The 20,621-nt window shown below is 38.5% G+C and overlaps 1 protein-coding gene across 1 annotated transcript in view; it reads left to right on the forward strand.

Moving 5' to 3' along the window:
* Window positions 1-20,621, forward strand: part of AP4E1 (adaptor related protein complex 4 subunit epsilon 1) — a 70,538-nt gene that overhangs the window by 38,989 nt on the left and 10,928 nt on the right. The window contains exons 14-17 of the mRNA XM_040226510.1: window positions 2,208-2,510; window positions 5,947-6,061; window positions 11,821-11,944; window positions 18,989-19,247. Coding sequence (XP_040082444.1) covers window positions 2,208-2,510; window positions 5,947-6,061; window positions 11,821-11,944; window positions 18,989-19,247 — 801 coding nt within the window. The remainder of the gene's footprint in view (window positions 1-2,207; window positions 2,511-5,946; window positions 6,062-11,820; window positions 11,945-18,988; window positions 19,248-20,621) is intronic.

Below are 20,621 nucleotides of genomic sequence, written 5' to 3' on the forward strand. Positions count from 1 at the left end.
TGAGCATCTTTTCTTGTGCCTGTTAGCCAGCTTTATGTCTCTTTGGAAAAATGTCTATTCAGGTCTTCTGCTCATTTTTTCACTGAGTTGTCTTGTTGATACTGAGTTGTATGGATTGTTTGTATATTTTGGAAATTAAGTCCTTGTTGGTTTCATTGTTTGCAAATACTTTCTCCCATTCTGTAGGTTGTCTTTTCACTTTGTTGATGGTTTCCTTTAGTGTACAAAAGCTTTTAAGTTTAATTAGGTCCCATTTGTTTATTTTTGCCTTAGTAGACAGATCCAAGAAAATATTGTTACAATTTATGTTAAAGAATGTTCTTTTCTAGGAGTTGTATGATTCAGGTCTTAAAATTAGATCATTAATCCGTTTGAGTTTATTTTTGTATATGATGTGAGGAAATGTTATAGTCTTATTGTTTTACATGTAGCAGTCTAGTTTTCCCAGCACCACTTATTGAAGAGACTGTTCCTTTCTCTGTCTTATACTCTTGCCTCCTTTTTCATAGATTAGTGGTTTATTTCTGTATTTTGATGTTATACTCTACAGTCTTGCTAAATTCACTTATTAACCTAGAATTGTTTTTTTTTTGTAGATTTCTTGAGACTATGTTAAGAATTTTTGCATCTCTGTTTATGAGGGATGTTCTTTTGTTTTGTTTTGTTTTTTTCCTACTCTATTTGGTTTTAGTATCAAGGTCATACTGGCTTCATAGACTGTTTGGGAGTGTTCTTTCCTCTTTTATTTAATGGAAAGATAGGGTGTTGTTTTGTCTTTAAGTGTCTTGAAAATTTCCTGTTGTCCTTCCCTGGTGGCTCAGAGGTTAAAGAGTCTGCCCGCAATGCAGGAGACCCTGGTTCGATCCCTGGGTTGGGAAGGTCCCCTGGAGAAGGAAATGGCAACCCACTCCAGTATTCTTGCCAGGAGAATCCCATGGAGGAAGGAGTCTGGTAGGCTACAGTCAATGGGGTCGCAAAGAGTCGGACAGGACTGAGCGACTTCACTTTCACTTTCACTTTCCTGTTACTGATTTTAGTTTGTTGTCAGAGAAAATACTCATAAGATTTCAGTTCTTTTAAGTCTCTTGAGGTTTATTTTATGGCCTAAGATATAGTCTGTCTTGTTAAATGTTCTATGGGTGCTCGAAAAGTATTCTGCTTATTGTTGGGTGGTGTGTTCTATAGATGTTGATTAAATTCTTTTGGTGATGGTGTTGAGACCTGAATAAGTTAGATGTAGAAAAGAGACTGTGTAACATAGATCTTTGTTCCTCAGAGTCTCTTGTGTGGATCATCTGTATCAGAATCAGATGGTATTTGTTCAGAATGTGTATTGTAGATCCCCACCACAGACATACTAAATCATATTATCTTGGAGTAGAGGCAGAAATCTGTATTTTTGTGAAACATTTCAGGTGGCTCTTACGCATGCTAGTGTGTGGTAACCACTTGTTTAAATGGTTATTGGAAAATAGTAACAGAATGTGAAAGTGCTTGTAAAAACCAACATCCAAACCTGGAAGTTCAGAAGAAAGCTAACTTGTAAAGATATCATGCTTTATATGTTGTTAATGATAAAAATGTGAAAGTCCTTTTTGTATTCACTTCCAGTTCCTGTTGTTGTTGTTCAGTTGCTTAGTCGTATCTGACTCTTTGTGACCCTATGGACTGTAGCTCGCCAGGCTCCTCTGTCCATGGAATATTCCAGGCAAGAATACTGGAGTGGGTTGCCATTTCCTCCTCCCCAATTCATGGTGTAATTTTGACCTAAAATATGCAATTTTATTTTTAATAATTTTTGTACTGTGAGAATATGCTTGCTGCTGCTGCTAAGTCACTTCAGTCGTGTCTGACTCTGTGCGACCCCACAGACGGCAGCCCATCAGGCTTCCCCATCCCTGGGATTCTCCAGGCAAGAATACTGGAGTGGGTTGCCATTTCCTTCTCCAGTGCATGAAAGGAAAAAGTGAAAGTGAAGTCGCTTAGTCGTGTCTGACTCTTAGCGACCTCATGGACTGCAGCCTACTAGGCTCCTCAGTCCATGGATTTTCTAGGCAAGAGTACTGGAATGGGGTGCCATTGCCTTCTCCGGAGAATATGCTTAGTATAGATTAAATTTACTCTGCAGACACTTTGTTTAGATTTCTGAGTATAATTGCTATCTAACTTGATGTTTGCATATATTCATTACTTTGTTTTACTTACAGGTGTTAGGGGAGTATTCCTATCTCTTAAATAAGGAAACACCAGAGGAAGTTATAACCAAGCTATACAAGTTACTTATGAATGACTCCATTTCTTCAGAAACAAAAGCCTGGATAATAGCTGCTGTGACCAAGTTGACACCCCAAGCACACTCTTCTAATATAGTTGAGAGATTAATCCAGGAATTTACCACATCTTTGGATACTTGCTTGAGACAGCATGCATTTGAATTAAAACACTTGCATGAGAATGTAAAATTGATGAAGAGCTTACTTCCACTTGATAAGAGTTGTGAAGACATGGTGGTAAGACATCTGCATTCTGTCTTTTTAAGGGTTACATTGTGTTTAAAAAGAATAATTCTTGCATTTGAGATATATCTATAATGTACCAAAATGTAATTTCTGTAGCACTTAAGATGAAGGTTGGCATTTTTCTCATGTTAGTATGAGAGAGCATTTGAGAGCTTCTATTCAGTTGTTGTTGTTCAGTCGCTAAGTTGTGTCTGACTCTGTGACCCCATGAACTGCAGCACTCCAGGCTTCCTTGTCCTTCATTATCTCCCTGAATTTGCTCAAACTCATGTCTATTGAGTGAGTGATGCCATCCAACCATCTCATCCTCTGTTGCCCCCTTCTCCTCTAGTTCAGTAGTGATCCTAAATAGTAAGGAAGACTAATCTGTTCTGGAGAACTGCTGTGGAAGGGGTTTATATTCTGTGACAATCTCTTTTAACATATAATAATTTGAGAAATTAAAAATTTTATCTCCTTCGAACTTCTCTAATATATCATTTTATTATTACTCTCTTTGAGAATGTAAGAAAAACTTTTCTCCATTTTATTTTTATGCATCTACCATCTAAATCTTTACTACTTTGGAAACTGATCACTCACCTTTCGTTCTCCTACCTGCTTTCAGCACCTGCTCCTTTTAGGCAAAGCACTTAGTTACATTTCACTTCGAGTTCTCCCTCAGATTGGTGTAAATCTGAAAACTTTGAGGAGAAAGTCAGATTTTTCAGGTTTTTATGTTAGATGTCATATTCTAGAGGAGAGGATGGGCATTCCCACTAATTACGATTCAGATGGAGATGCAAGTTTGATCTCTGGCGAGGGAGATCCCCTGGAGGAGGAAATGTCATTCCAGTATTCTTACCTGAAGAATCCCATGGACAGAGGAACCTGGCTATAGTGGATAGGGTTGCCAAGAGTTGGGCATGACCGAAGTGACTAAGCACATTCATGGCTTGTATTCATTTTGAACCTTTGTTCATTAAATTTTTTCATTAGCTCCTCATGGGCAGAGGCCTTGGTTTAACATTCCTGAGACTGTATGAATACATATGCTATTAAGCTAGTTAGTAACTCTACTTCTCTTTCTGTCAGTGATAGAGAAGGATGATGACATAGCTTCATCTATTTAAGAATCTTACCAAAACAAAACTTTTCCAAATTCAGAGTGTGAGATGCCAATTAAATTTTTGAGAATTACCTGCATTTCTAAATTATCTGAGCTGATTGTATATACTTAGCTAAATCAGGAGAAGCAGATTTGTGGTTTCTGAGGTTGTTATTGCTGTATCCTATTGTGTATCTTGTTTTCCTTTCTCACTTAATTTTCTCTTTTTCTCCTTTTCCTCTTATTCTTTTTTCATCTCTTTATTTCTTTTCATTTAACCTGTCTATTCTTGTACTTTGTTGAAATTAAGTTAGTTTTCCACAGATTTGTGAAGAAACATTTCTAGCTAGAAAGGAATCAGTTCAGTTCAGTTTAGTTGTTCAGTTGTGTCCGACTCTTTGCGACCCCATGAACCGCAGCACGCCAGGCCTCCCTGTCCATCACCAACTCCTGGAGTCTACCCAAACCCATGTCCATTGAGTCGGTGATGCCATCCAACCATCTCGTCCTCTGTTGTCCGTTTCTCCTCCTGCCCTCAATCTTTCGCAGCATCAGGGTCTTTTCCAATGAGTCAGCTCTTCACATCAGGTGGCCAGAGTATTGGATTTTTAGCTTCAACTTCAGTCCTTCCAATGAACACCCAGGACTGATCTCCTTTAGGATGGACTGGTTGGATCTCCCTGCAATCCAAGGGACTCTCAAGAGTCTTCTCCAACACCACAATTCAAAAGCATCAATTCTTCAGCGCTCAGCTTTCTTTATAGTCCAACTCACATCTATACATGACCACTGGAAAAACCATAGCCTTGACTAGACAGACCTTTGTTGGCAAAGTAATGTCTCTGCTTTTTAACATGCTGTCTAGGTAGGTCGTAACTTTCCTTCCAAGGAGTAAGCGTCTTTTAATTTCACGGCTGCAGTCATCATCTGCAGTGATTTTTAAGCCCAGAAAAATAAAGTCAGCCATTGTTTCTACTGTTTCCCCATCTATTTGCCATAAAGTGATGAGACTGGATGCCATGATCTTAGTTTTCTAAATGTTGAGTTTTAAGCCAGCTTTTTCACTCTCCTCTTTCACTTTCATCAAGAGACTCTTTAGTTCTTTTCCACTTTCTGCCATAAGGGTGGTGCCATCTGCATATCTGAGGTTATTGATATTTTTCCCGGCAGTCTTGATTCCAGCTTGTGCTTCTTCCAGCCCAGCGTTTCTCATGATGTACTCTGAATATAAGTTAAATAAGCAGGGTGACAATATACGGCCTTGATGTACTCCTCTTCCTATTTGGAACCAGTCTGTTGTTCCATGTCCAGTTCTGTTGCTGTTGAACTGTTGCTGTTGAAAGGAATAAGATAGTGAAATCAGTGTGGGAGGCTGGATAACAGCCCTCCCCAAGATATTCACATCTCAATCCCTGGAGCCTGTGCATATGTGTGTGTGTGCTAAGTCGCTTCAGTTGTGTCTGACTCTGCAACCCCATGGACTGTAGCCCACCAGGCTCCTCTGTCCTTGGAATTCTCCAGGCAAGAATTCTGGAGTGGGTTGTCATGCCCTCCTCCAAGGCATCTTCCTGACCCAGGGATCAAACCCGTGTCTCTTATAACTCCATTCTCAGATGGGTTCTTTACCACTAGTGCCACCTGAGAAGCCCAGAGCCTGTGCATATGTTACTTTATGTGCTAAAAGGGACTTTGTAGGTTTGATTAAGAATTTTGTAATGGGGAGATTAACGTGGATTATCTGAGTAGGCATGATATAATCATGAAGTGTCTTTATAAAAGTGAGACAAGAGGTCAGAGAGGAGAAGGCAAAGTAACAATAGAAGCAGAGATTGGAGTGATATACCCATAAGCTGAGGAATGCCTCTAGAAAGAGACAAGGAACCTGTTCTCTCCTGGAGCCTCCAGAAGGAACTAGCCTTTGCCACCACCTTGTTTTTAGCCCCCAGCAGGAGGAAACTAATGAAGACAGTGTAGTGCATAGTGTATATGTCTTCTCCTCTAGTAAGTTACAAGTCTCATGAGGGCAGGTCTTGTGTCTTCCCTTTTCTGAATAATTAGCATCCAACATGATTCTTTAATATATTGGATGCTCAAAAATGTATTCTGCAGTGCAGTGAATTAATAATAAGTACAAATGACTTATATTGTTAGATTCTTAGAGCTGAGGGATTTGATTATTGATACTTCAGAAAGCTAGAGAGTTGAGTAGCAATTTAGAATTGAAGTTCTGTTTTTCACTTTAAAATTATTTTTAGGAAATGTGGGCTAAATTTACTTATATGATTGTGTAGTCTACTGTGTAGGCTAGGTGTTTTAATTCCTAATTTTTGATTTATTTAGGTAGATGCTTCCTTATCTTTTCTGGATGGTTTTGTGGCTGAAGAACTAACACAGGGGGCAGCGCCTTACAAACCTCACCACCAACGGCAGGAGGAAAAGCTTTCTCAGGAAAAAGGTAATTTTTCAAAGTTTATAATAAGTTACATTGTAGGGACATCACTTTTTCATGTAATTGATATCATAGTCATGTAAGTATATAACTGAGAAGATTTATTATCCCACTTTAAATCTGCTTGTGACTTGTTCACCCTGGCCTTATTTGGGGTAAACAGAAAAAAAAAAGAGGGGTTCCAAAAGTCATAGTTTTCATGTACATAAGTGCCTCAGATCATCCTATAATTTTAAGAACTTGAAGGTAGAATTATCATTTTGGTCACTGTACTAAAGGGCTGACAGATGTTCCTGTGAGCATACCTGCAGAAAAGCTTCAGAAAAAAAATGGTTACTGGTTACTGTGGACTAGTGAGTTTCATTTTCATTCTGAACAATCTTGTATATCTAATTAGTGAGTTTAGTAATGGCTAAGAAAGGAAATAATAACTTTATATTTTAAAAATGTAGGGTATCAGGGAAAGACTTCTCTCATGATTTTAGTCAAGAGGAGAGTATAGAAATATTTGATGGTGGATGGGATATGAATAAAGGGAGACCGTTGACATATATATAGGAATTCAGAATGTTAATACTAAAAAGTTTAATGCTAAAAGGTCCTTTTTTGTTGTGCTGCTGCTGCTGCTAAGTTACTTCAGTTGTGTCTGACTCTGTGCAACCCCATAGATGGCAGACCACCAGCCTCCCCTGTCCCTGGGATTTTCCAGGCAAGAACACTGGAGTGGGTTGCCCTTTCCTTCTCCAATGCATGAAAGTAAAAAGTGAAAGTGAAGTCGCTCAGCCGTGTCCGACTCTTAGCAACCCCATGGACTGCAGCCTACCAGGCGCCTCCATCCATGGGATTTTCCAGGCAAGAGTAGGGGTGGAGTGGGGTGCCATTGCCTTCTATTCATTCTTTAATGATTTTGTTGAGTACTTGTTAATTCAGGCTCTGTGCTAGGCATATATTTCAAGTAAATGGATGATCCTACGATAAAACCAAAAAGTATAAACATTTATATAATTGACTTGATGGTATTTTTTTGCAGAAGTAGAAGTATTTTCTCTTTTAAGGTTTCAGTTCAGTTCAGTTGCTCAGTCGTGTCCGACTCTTTGTGACCTCATGAACCGCAGCACGCCAGGCCTCCCTGTCCATCACTAACGCTGAGTCCACCCAAACCCATGTCCATTGAGTCGGTGATGCCATCCAACCATCTTCTTCTCCTCCTGCCCCCAATCCCTCCCAGCATCACAGTCTTTTCCAATGAGTCAGCTCTTCGCATCAGGTGGCCAAAGTATTGGAATTTCAGCTTCAACATCAGTCCTTCCAACGAACACCCAGGACTGATCTCCTTTAGGATGGACTGGTTGGATCTCCTTGCAGTCCAGGGGTCTCTCAAGAGTCTTCTCCAAACCACAGTTCAAAAGCATCAATTCTTTAGTGCTCAGCTCTCTTTATAGTTTAATACATTATTTTGTATAATGATACCTAATGGTGTAGAAAGTTCAATTTTCCGTCAAAGGATAATCAGTTTCCTTCTTATTTAACCCTCATATATTGATAGAATATATAGAGGGGGAAATAAAAATTTTAAATTATAATTACCCAACCTCTGACTCTAGTGCATGTCTTATGACATCCAAGGCACAGAGTGAAAAATGCACAGTTCCAGAGTGGGAGACATGGTCCAGTTGCCATATTTCCTTATTTTCAAATGTTTGGGGGTTATAAGTTGCTCTTTTTTTTTTTTTTGGCTGTGCTTTATGGCATATGGGATCTTAGTTCCCCATCAGGGATTGAATTTGTGCTCCCTGCAGCAGAAGTGCGCAGCCCTAGCCACTGGACCACCAGGTATTCCCCATCAGTTGCTGTTATTACTGCAATTCAAGGCTAGAATAGGGAAGGGGAGGTAGGACAAGGGGCCTAATTTCTGGCACTCCCTGACTTCTTAAAATAAGTTAAGTGGCTGAGACAAATATAATAGCCCTGAAACTCCTCAAGCTAGTATATTAATTTGCCAAGTACATTTTTAATCATAGATTCATTGTTATAAATGGAGTTAAACTGTCAAATTAGGCTCTTCCCCTCTCCTTCCAAATCTATTTCTTACAAGTTCCCTAAGGTAGAATTGAAATTTCATGAGCCTAGACTGTCTGTTCCATCATGGAAAGGGACTCAGTTATAAGACAGGACATAGTAAGTGCTTTAGTAAGTACTTGAGGGTAAGTTATAAAATCATGCATCTTATGATTTGATGGCAATGACAGGAAGTAAAAAGTTGGTGAAAAACAGGTATTTTCAGCTTAAAAAGTTGTTAATTCTGGAATTTTTTAAGTGTCAGTTGGTTCTGATGCTGATCTTGTTTGAAATTTTTGTAAATAATTTATAGTTAAATGTCACTTTTATGAGGGATACAGTACTTCACTCTCTTGGGTAGAAAAATGCCAAGCATGTTAACAACAAATTTCAGAAAAATATTGTAAGATACTAAGAATTGGCAAAAATAGGTGGGATAGTGAGGAACAAACTTACTACCAGTTTATACCTAAGAGAAACATTGAAGAATCAGTGTGGATTATTCTGTTAAAAAAAAAAAAGATAATGGCATCCAGTCCTATCACTTCATAGCAAATAGATGGGAAAAAAAGTGGAAGCAGTGATTTTATTTTCTTGAACTCCAGAATCACTGTGGACAGTGACTGCAGCCATGAAATTAAAAGACACTTGCTCCTTGGAAGGAAAGCTGTGATAAACCTAGATGACATATTAAAAAGCAGAGATATCACTTTGCCAACAAAGGTCCATGTAGTCAAAGCTATGGTTTTTCCAGTAGTCCTGTACAGATGTGAGAGTTGGACCTTAAAGAAAGCTGAGCACTGAAGAATTGATGGTTTTGAATTGTGCTGGAGAAGACTCTTGAGAGTCCCCTGGACAGCAAGGAGATTAAACCAGTCAATCCTAAAGGAATTCTACCCTGAATATTCATTGGAAGGACTGATGCTGAAGCTCCAATACTTTGACCATCTGATGTGAAAAGCTGAGTCATTGGAAAAGACTCCGATGCTGGAAAAGATTGAAGATAAAAGGAGAAGGGGGCAGGAGAAGATGGGCTGGTTAGAGAGCATCACCGACTCAAGAGTTTGAGCAAACTCCAGGAGATAGTGGAGGACAAGGAAGACTGTATGCTGCATGCAGTCCATGGGGTCACAAAGAGTTGGACACCACTTAATAACTGAACAGCAGCAGCAGCAACTCCTGTCTACAAAATTAAGGATTTTTGAAAACCACATCAAGTTGAGACTGTTGGTCTCTCAAAAAATAAAATTAATAAGAGCTGGGGGTAGTCAGAGAAGTATAGCCAAATGATCAAGGTATAAAATAACTGCAGTACAAGATTAGATAAAGAAGGAATGTGAATATAGTCAAGGCCTCTAAAGTTGTGAAGGATACAAACAAATTAAATATTGAATTACTTATGCCCAGGATAGTTTATATTTTTATTTCTCACCTGAATTTCTCTTGGTAGCTCCCAACTCCCAAGGACTCTCTCTGCTTCTGGCTCATGCTTTCTCTTCTGTATGAATTGCCCTTCATCTGGTTAACTTCTACATATCTGTTAACTTTCAGCTCAGCCATCTTCTGTCTTCTCCTGACTCTCTGTATAGCATTATTCTCTTCCTGCTCCTCAGTTTGCACATATTCATCTAGTTAACTCTCTCCAATTTTTGTCTCTCTAGTCATTTATCTCTGTAAGAATCTTGAGAAATTTTCACTTAATGAAAATAATGTGGTTTGAATGTTATTCTCAATGTTAAGCCTTTCTCAGCCTTTCTTAGATGACAATCTTTAATTCTTCTGTATCACAATCAGAATTTTATCTGACTATTCTCCAGATATTGTCCTCTTTCATGTCTAGTCTTTTCTACCTCTAATTTTGAATTCTTTCTGGTCTTTGCTTAAACTTATCTTAATGTGCTCTTTGTCTTAAACTCTTAAAACATTTCTTGAGCTCTACTATTACTGAAGTGTCAGTACAGAGGCTGGATGGCTGACTGTCACAGATGCTATTTAAAAGAGGCCAATATGGGATAGAAGGTTAAACCAAATGATTTGAAAGCTTAAAATTTTTGAGAGGATATTCTAGCTGAAAAGGACCTTAGAATGACTTAGACAAGTGGTTTCCAAACATGATTAAGAATCAGAATCACAGGGTTCTGAAAAAATGATACAGATTTTTGAGTCTTACTCCTATACCTTTTGTATCTGTGTCTCTGAAAGCCTGGTTGTGGGTATAAAAAGATTTGTAGATTCTGTGAAGTCAGCTGATTCTTGGTTATCTTGGAGACTGCTGATGTTCACTTTATAGACAAAAGAAAGTTCTATTTCACAATCTAGTTAACACCCAACCTACATCAAGAACTGGTTCTCTTGATTATTATTAATGAGCCCATTATTTTTTTCTACTGAGAAGTAGTTCTCTTCTGTATCTTTCATTTAGCTAACAAACAGGCTGATTTATTTAGTACACTTTAGATTAGGTGGTGTTCCTTTGAAGGAGACAGTGTGTAATATGATTGAGGGTGTAGTTCTGGAACCAGAGTATCTGATGTTGTCTGCCTCTTCCATTTCTTGTCTTGTTACTCTTGGGTGTCTTCATTGTAGGCTCTTGACTACAGTTTCCTCATTTGTAAAAGAGGATAATAATTGCAGAAGTTTACATTTTATTTTCTGAGATACTTTTTATTATTTAAGAAAGTCTTTAATGGCAAACCACTCTGGTATTCTTGCCTGGAAAATCCGATGGATGGAGGAGCTTGGCAGTCTACAGACCATGGATCGCAGAGTCAGACACGACTGAGCAACTTCACTTTGTATTGTAAATAGTCAATCCAAAGAGATAATGTGCCATTTAGGATTAAATTTAGTTAAATAGCATATTTGAAAATGGGGCCTTATGCAAGGCACAGGGTATTGCTTTTTCCCATTAAAGAAATCTGGAAGTAGGCAGCCTAGTATTGATGATGGCTTTATGAACATAAAAGAGGAAGGAAGAGAGGAAGTTTTTCTCCTTCAGGAGGATTCCTTCCAGAAGTTGTGCACAAAATGTGCATATAATTTCATTGGTCAGAATTCAGTCACATGGTAGAAGAGTCTGGAAATGTTATCTCTTTTCTGGGTGGCTATTTACCTAGTTAAGAATGGAAGGTTCTATAACTTATAAAGAAGAGGAGAGTGGATATCAATATGTGCTCTACCACAATCACAATATGAATTTTGTGGCTCTAGATGAATCATTTGGGTATACAGACTCAAAGAAATCTGAACCTGGGTAAACCTTGTTCTTTGTCAGTAAGGGAGATTTTACATTGAGGGTCCCATCAGACCAGTTGATACAGGAATGTGCCTAAGAGCATTTTGTGAAACAAAAACACAGTGAAAGAGCAACTTTTCAGTAGACCTGACTTATCAGTTGTCTTTCCTGGTTGAATTGTTTTTAGCTTTGAAGGGAAGTAAAAAACATGAAAGACTGTCTTTGATAAATTAATTGTCTGAAAACTGTAGTAGAGATTCAATAAATAATAGCTGCTTTGTTATTATTATTACTATAAATATTTGATTAGATTATTTCCCAAGCCTTTTCCAGTTTAAAAATTGTCACTGAATCCTAGTATTCAGTTATTTTATTTCAGTATTAAATGGTGCCTTTGATAATTTTTGCTTTTTTTTTCATAATTTTTGCTTTGTTTTAAATATGAACCTCTGTTTTTGTTTTAAAATTCTAGTTCTCAATTTTGAACCATATGGACTCTCTTTTTCTTCATCTGGCTTCACTGGACGACAGTCTCCTGCTGGCATTTCTCTTGGTTCAGATATATCTGGGAATAGTACAGAGACCGGACTAAAAGAGTAAGTCCCTTTCTGATTAAAATTGAGAACATGGGTGTGTTTAAATGTCTTTAAATGTTGAAGGGTTCCTGAAAGCTAAATTCTGCATGGGTTATTGTTTCTATTTATTGCTTTCAAAGTACTGATAGTGTACAGCCTGTCGTTATACTTTTAAGAGAGCTTGCTTCCAAGACAGTATAGAAAGTATACACACTTTGTGTGTGTTATTACTATATATTGTGTATACACACACACATTTTTAAAGTAGTGTATCAGAACTTATATACCCAGGTGAGTATTCAACGTATCATTCCACATTCCTCATAATCTACTTCTTAAAACCATCTCATTGGAAATTGACAAATGCATAGATGAACATAAAATCAGGTGACAGACTTTACTTGAGAAAGCTGTATATTTTGTTCAGAATGCTTTCAGAGCCTCTTTACAGGCCTTGAAATTTGGTGATACATTTGTCTAAACGTCTAAACATGGAACCAAATCTCCATCCTTTTAGGTAATTTTTATTTTTGAAATATGAATAAATTAGAAATTATGATCAAGTTAATAAAATGAGATAATGTATGCAAAGTGCCTTGTACAACCCAATACATAATAAGTGATTGATAAGTGGTAGCTAATATAATTAATAATTGTCATTGCTGTCAGTATTGTTATTAACTAAAAGCTGAATTTACTACATAAAAGTAGTAGTCAATCTGGATAACTGGTCAGTATACCAATGTGACATAAAATAATGAAAATAGCATTCTTGTTTGTGAAGGAGCTTCTTCTAAAAGAATTCAGAAATATTTTGTATAATGGCAGCATTGTTGAAATAAATGATAAAATCTCATATGAACGATGACATTTGAACTGACTCAGTGACCTTATTTTATGTTCATCTTTGTATTTGTCAGCCTTCCAGTGAGATGGTTATAAGGATTTATCAGAAGAATGACAGTCTGTGAGAAACATAGAATGATATGCTGAGTGAAATGGCATATGTTCAAAACCTCTTTCCTAGCCTTTTTTACCCCTGCTCTGTTGACACCCTTTTCTTTCCCAGACATTTAATGTCAGCATTACAAGCATGGGGTGCAGATATGGTCCATGAACATATGATGGTGGTGGTGGTGATACCACCACCTTAGACAGGGAATAGAGAGGCAAGGCAAGGAGAAACAGAAAACCCAAACCCTCCCAATCCAGGGAGGAAATGTAGTCCCTTTTACTGAACAACAGATGATGGCATCTGCTTTTAGTGTTGGAACTAGGCTCTGGGGAACTTGACAGGACCTTGTGAATCCTATACGTGTACATGTACCGCACTCAGAGAAAAGACATTTGGCAAAGCTGCTAAGGAGTTATACATATGCCATATTATCATGAAATGCAGTGTGAGGGATGAATTTAAAATTTCTATCTAAAAAGGACCACAGCTCACGCATTATTTCAGATTAGGAACCTGTGTGGTAATTGGCAAGGTGCATCAGCTTTAGAGAGGAGATGATGGTTCTTTTTCAGTCTCTGGCAAGCTGAGAATAAAGTGAAGTCGCTCAGTCGTGTCTGACTCTTTGCGACCCCATGGACTGTAGCCTACCAGGTTCCACTGTCCATGGGATTTTCCAGGCAAGAATACTGGAGTGGGTTGCTATTTCCTTCTCCATGAGATCTTCCCAACCCAGGGATTGAACCCAGGTCTCCCACATTGTAGGCAGACGCTTTACCGTCTGAACCAGAATAAAGTATAGCAAGCCAATTTAGAATTTCTTACCTTAAGTCCTATTGTAAAGCAGCACCCTAGCTCGAATCGGAATTTCTGGAGCTCAAAGTATATTCCCAATCTTTGAATGTTGAGTGAGTGAGTGAAAGTCGCTCAGTTGTGTCCAGGTCTTTTTGACCCCGTGAACTATATAGTCCATGGAATTATCCAGGCCAGAATACTGGAGTGGGTAGCCTTTCCCTTCTCCAGGAGATCTTCCCAAACCAAGGATCGAACCCAGGTCTTCCACATTGCAGGTGTATTCTTTACCAGCTGAGCCACCAGGGAAGCCCAAGAATACTGGAGTGGGTAGCCTATCCCTTCTTCTGAGGATCTTTCTGACCCAGGAATTGAACCAGGGTCTCCTGCATTGCAGGCGGATTCTTTACCAGCTGAGGTACCAGGGAAGCCCCTTCTGAAGATTGCTTCACTGGGCTTCAGTGGTGGCTCAGATTGTAAAGGATCCACCTGCAGTGTGAGAGACCTGGATTTGATCCCTGGGTTGAGAAGATCACCCGAAGAAGGCAACAGCTACCCACTCCGGTATTCTTGCCTGGAGAATTCCATCGACAGAGGAGCCTGGCAGGCAGCAGTTTTGAAGATTGTTTGGCCATAATTTACATCTGTGTTTGCATGGCCTGATTAAAAATAGCACAAAGGTATACCATGTATTATATTAACATTATTATTGTCAAAATCCAGGCAAACATGACTCATGTTTAAAATTTTTTTACAGTGTTTCATGTCAGAAAGAAGCATATTTTCTGTGTGAAATGACTTTGTGCTGCTCTCATATACTTCCTATTTAGACTTTCTATATGTAATGTGTGATAGTGAAAATTTCTGTGGCTCAGATCATGAACTCCTTATTGCCAAATTCAGACTTAAATTGAAGAAAGTAGGGAAAACCACTAGATCATTCAGGTATGACCTAAATCAAATCCCTTATGATTATACAGTGTAAATGAGAAATAGATTTAAGGGACTTGATCTGATAGATAGAGTGCCTGATGAACTAAGGACAGAGGTTCATGACATTGTACAGGAGACAGGGATCAAGACCATCCTCATGGGAAAGAAATGCAAAAGCAAAATGGCTGTCTGGGGAGGCCTTACAAATAGCTGTGAAAAGAAGGGAGGCGAAAAGCCAAGGAGAAAAGGAAAGATATAAGCATCTGAATGCAGAGTCCCAAAGAATAGCAAGGAGAGATAAGAGAGCCTTTCTCAGTGATCAGTGCAAAGAAATAGAGGAAAACAACAGAATGGGAAAGACTAGAGATCTCTTCAAGGTGATTAGAGATACCAAGGGAACATTTCATGCAAATATGGGCTTGATAAAGGACAGAAATGGTATGGACCTAACAGAAGCAGAAGATATTAAGAAGAGGTGGCAAGAATACACAGAAGAACAGTACAAAAAAGATCTTCGCGACCCAGGTAATCACGATGGTATGATCACTCACCTAGAGCCAGACATCCTGGAATGTGAAGTCAAGTGGGCCTTAGGAAGCATCACTACAAACAAAGTTAGTGGAGGTGATGGAATTCCAGGTGAGCTGTTTCAAATCCTGAAAGATGATGCTGTGAAAGTGCTACACTCAATATGCCAGCAAATTTGGAAAACTCAGCAGTGGCCACAGGACTGGAAAAGGTCAGTTTTCATTCCAATCCCAAAGAAAGGCAATGCCAAAGAATGCTCAAACTACCACACGATTGCACTTATCTCACATGCTAGTAAAGTAATGCTCAAAATTCTCCAAGCCAGGCTTCAGCAATACGTGAACCATGAACTTCCATATGTTCAAGCTGGTTGTAGAAAACCAGAGATCAAATTGCCAACATCCAGTGGATCATGGAAAAAGCAAGAGAGTTCTAGAAAAACATCTATTTCTGCTTTATTGACTATGCCAAAGCCTTTGACTGTGTGGGTCACAATAGACTGTGGAAAATTCTGAAAGAGATGGGAATACCAGACCACCTGACCTGCCTCTTGAGAAACCTATATGCAGGTCAAGAAGCAACAGTTAGAACTGGACATGGAACAACAGACTGGTTCCAAATAGGAAAAGGAGTACATCAAGGCTGTATATTGTCACCCTGCTTATTTAACTTTTATGCAGCGTACATCATGAGAAACGCTGGGCTGGAAGAAGCACAAGCTGGAATCAAGATTGCCAGGAGAAATATCAATAATCTTAGATATGCAGATGACACCACCCTTATGGCAGAAAGTGAAGAGGAGCTAAAAAGCCTCTAAATGAAAGTGAAAGAGGAGAGTGAAAAAGTTGGCTTAAAGCTCAACATTCAGAAAACGAAGATCATGGCATCTGGTCCCATCACTTCATGGGAAATAGATGGGGAAACAGTAGAAACAGTGTCAGACTTTCTTTTTTGGGGCTCCAAAATCACTGCAGATGGTGATCGCAGCCATGAAATTAAAAGACACTTATTCCTTGGAAGGAAAGTTACGACCAACCTAGATAGCATATTAAAAAGCTGAGACATTACTTTGCTAACAAACGTCCGTCTAGTCAAGGCTATGGTTTTTCCAGTAGTCATGTATGGATGTGAGAGTTGGACTGTGAAGAAGGCTGAGCACCGAAGAATTGATGCTTTTGAACTGTGGTGTTGGAGAAGACTCTTGAGGGTCCCTTGGGCTGCAAGGAGATCCAACCAGTCCATTCTAAAGGAGATCAGCCCTGAGTGTTCTTTGGAAGGAATGATGCTAAAGCTGAAACTCCAGTACTTCGGCCACCTCATGAGAAGAGTTGACTCATTGGAAAAGACTCTGATGCTGGGAGGGATTGGGGGCAGGAGGGGAAGGGGATGACCGAGGATGAGATGGCTGGATGGCATCACCGACTCGATGGACGTAAGTTTGAGTGAACTCTGGGAGTTAGTGATGGACAGGGAGGCCTGGCGTGCTGCGATTCATGGGGTCGCAAAGAGTTGGACATGACTGAGCGACTGAACTGAACTGAATCGATAGACGTGTGTGCCTGTTACAGAGGATGAGATAGTTGGATGGCATGAGTGACCCAATGGACATGAGTTTGATCAGACTCCAAGAGATAGTGAAGCACAGGAAAGCCTAGCATGTTGCAGTTCATGGGGCCACAGAGTTGGACACAACTTAGCAACTGAACGACAACAATGCAGGCTCCATCTTCCTTCTCTTTCTCATTTTTGCTGGTTATTGTGGGTTGAATTCCCTGGGAAGTGCATTTGGAGATGGAATTTAATGCAAAATATTAAGGAAAGTCCTTGGCATCATCAACTGTGGAAGGGAGGGAAAAGAAGAGGGTTGGGCAGAATAAGAAGTCTGGAATCAATGTTGTTGCTAACAACAGTGTCTGCCAACTCCCTTGGAAGCTCTGGAGCTAGAATGGCCCATCAGAGCTGTCTTGAGTTGGGCTGAAATGGGTAGCCAGGACTCTATATGTCTGTTCATTAATTATTGGATGTGGGTGGCCTGGGAAAAGGGCATGTTCTGCAACTCATGTGACTCTGCAACTGAGGCAAATCCCTAAGGATTCTACACTCCCAGCAGCTGCACCAGTGACTCCTTCATTGAAGGGGGATCTGGATGGAACATCCCAGGATATACTACACTTACTTTTATTTTTTTATTAAACTAATATTTGAATCATTTGGAGAGTTGCTCTTTTTTTTTTTTTTTTTTTTAACTATCCCTTAATAATTAAAGGATATGTTTTGGTAAACAAGGTTACAGAAACACTGTCATTCTCCTGGGGGATTCATGAATCCCTTGTTGCTGTTGAGCATCCTAGAGATGCTAGGGTCATTTTAGTGGCTCCCGTGATGACTTTTTTATCTGCTCACACAAGATCAACCAGTTTTCTTCTGAAAGGTTTGATAGATAAATAACAGGATTTTGTTTGTTTGTTAACTTTTAAGAAAACTCTTTGGTACCTGAAAGAGAGAAATGAAGATATTTATAAAGGAACATTTGACAATAACATTTGTTGAATGGACTGATTTCCTGTAGGGCGTTCTTTATTAACATTAGACTTTCTTTTGGACAATTGGTACTGAATAGCATTAGTTCTCCACTCAGTATGAAGTATAATGATCTTTTTTTGTTTCTGGCGTATTACAGAAAATCAAACTGACCATGATTCCAACAAATCACAAAGTAGAATGAAGTAAAATAACAATCAGTACAGATATTTCTGAAATCTTATTTTAGAGTCATTTCATGATCTGCCTATCTTGTAGCACAAATTTTAAAAATGCAGCTTTAGATCATGGCAGAGATACTTACATGAGTCAGTGCCAAGGACACATGGTTCTTAAATGAAAACAGTAGAGGCAGTCTTTGGTTGTTTGAGCCTGCACTTATATATGATATGCAGCTGTAGCTTTTGGGACAACAGTAGATGAGTCTTAATCCTAATCACTGCTTTATTCTTCTTCACCTCAGGTATCAACTCCTAACATTCATGCTTTTTCCAAAAGTATCATTAATACTTTTTTCTTTTATAGATGAAACCTCATTCATTTTTATTAATGTACATTATAGTAGTTAATGGGGCTTTTCTGGTGGTTCAGTGGTAAAGAATCTGCCTGCCAATGCAGGAATGTGGGTTTAATCCATGGGTCAGGAAGAACCCTGGAGAAGGAAATGGCAACCACTCCATTGTTCTTATCTGAGAAATCCCTTGGACAGAGGAGCTGGGCGGGCTACAGTCTACTGGGTCTCAAAAGAGCTGGACACGACTTAGTGACTAAACAACAGCAATAATAGGTGAAAATGTAGATTGTGTTCACATTAAGAAAACCTTTTGGATTAAAGGTAAATTTACACATAGGAGTAGATTTGAATGAATTTTTTTTTTGCTTTCCACAGGATTTTATGTAGTGAATTTATAGAGTGTTAATTCCTTCATTAAGTGATTATAGCTATGAAACTATGTCATTTCTGATCTTTAACCCATCAGAAATAAGGATAATTTTGAAAAGTCCATACATTGAAAGGAACTGATTTATAGTATTTCTGTTTTTGGACATCTTATTCAAACAATTAAATGAAAATTAAATGATCTGAAATTTTAAACTAAGCCTTGAGTTCTGTTGCATTAAATATTTTGGCTAGAGGGTTGGGGAAAGTTGGCTTTAACTAAAAACTGCAGATCTCAATTTTATTTCTGGCATATAGAATATAATCTGAAAGCTATTTCTAAAAGATGACAACAAGGATGTGTTTTAAAAAATGCCTCATGAAGGTAACTGTTTAGCAGTTATTTAAACTGACTTGATTTCATTATCAATCTCCTTAGGACAAATGGCTTGAAGCTGGAAGGTGTAAAGAAACTGTGGGGAAAAGAGGGCTATCTTCCCAAGAAGGAAAGCAAAACTGGTGATGAAACAGAAGCTCCGCCAGTTCCTCAGGAGAGTATAATGATGGAGAATGTAGATCAAACTGTAGCAAAAAAGGATCCGTCTCAAGTCCTTATCCAATCTAAAGAGGAGAAAGAAAAGCAGCTGCTGGCATCATCATTGTTTGTTGGGCTAGGATCAGAAAGCACAATCAATTTGGTAAGTAGTCAGTTATATTCCTCTGAGAATCTTATGTCCCCTGTTTTGAACAAGAAAACTGGCTCTACAAAAGCTCATGACTGTTAATCTATCACACTGTGGGAATGGCTCCCGCAGCCCCAGAGCCATCAGTGACATATTCCTGAAGGAGAAGATCTTACTGGCTCAGCTTTAGTCAGGTGTTCTGTTTAGTCAGTGAAAGGGTCAGAGCCCAGACTAAGTTGCAAATATGACCATGTGTATTATCACCCCCATTGGTGGAAAGGACAGGCCTCACTGGAAAGGGGACTTGATGGAAATTAAAAATGGTAATAGTTCAATAATATTGATGTGTCTGTGGAAAAAGTACTTCTTAAAATAGTTATTTTTAATAGTGAAAAATAGGAATCAATTTAGATGTCTTAAGAGAATGGGTACATAAATTATATTAGCACTGAATATGACTTTGTCATTAAAAATGATAAATACTTGTAAAATTAAAAAATATATATATCAAGCAAAAAAACCCTAGAATATTAATTTTTTATATTGCTTGTAACTGTTAAAAGTGTATTGAGGTTGAAAGGAATTACACAAAAGTGATAATTATATTCAGAAATTTTGATTATGATGATTTACAAAACTTTTTATGATGATATATTATTCTCTTAATAAAAGAATAAACTGTGGAGTGAAGGACAGGTGCTATTTTTGAGTGTCTGTGTATTCCATATGTAATTTTCCATTTGGTGGGCAGATGATCCTACCTAGTGCAAAATTATGATTAGAGCTACATTTTCTTCAGTTTTATATCACAGTTTTTTTCATCCTTCATCTCCCTTGGTGGAATTTTCCCTCCATCTTTGTCAACACTAGTCAAGTCTCTAGGCTACATTCTTTGCCTGTATCTCTTTCTTTTCCAGAGATTATTTTTGTCAGACTTGATAATCAGAAAAAGTTAATTGAATTCATCCTAAAAGTATTAATAGGTAATTAATATATCTTAATGTTGTCTCAGCATGTGTAGTTCAGCAGCAGAGTCACTGATCTTGAGTCCATGAGCTGTTCCAGCAGGTGTGGTGAAGTTTCCATTGAATGGTCTGTCACTAATAGGGCAAGCTCTCAGTGGTCAGAGAACATCAGGGTCAGGGTGCTCCAAGGCTTATGAAGCCCTGATTGGTGAGCCTTTTTCCTGGTGTTGAAGGATTTCTACCTTCTCAACAAAGTGCATAGCTTTCAGAGTATTTCTCAGAAGAACATTCAGGGTGATAAATCAATTAGACTTTTCTTTTTTATTTGGTGGACTTGAAATAAGAAATGTAAGTAGGATGTTTTTCTATTTAAGTTAGGTTAAATCCTTTCTGCATTACCCCTCACACTTTTCTTTTTTCTTCA

The sequence above is a fragment of the Oryx dammah genome, unplaced genomic scaffold (genome assembly GCF_014754425.2).
Source record: "Oryx dammah isolate SB20612 unplaced genomic scaffold, SCBI_Odam_1.1 HiC_scaffold_26, whole genome shotgun sequence".
In the NCBI taxonomy this organism is placed as follows: domain Eukaryota; kingdom Metazoa; phylum Chordata; class Mammalia; order Artiodactyla; family Bovidae; genus Oryx; species Oryx dammah.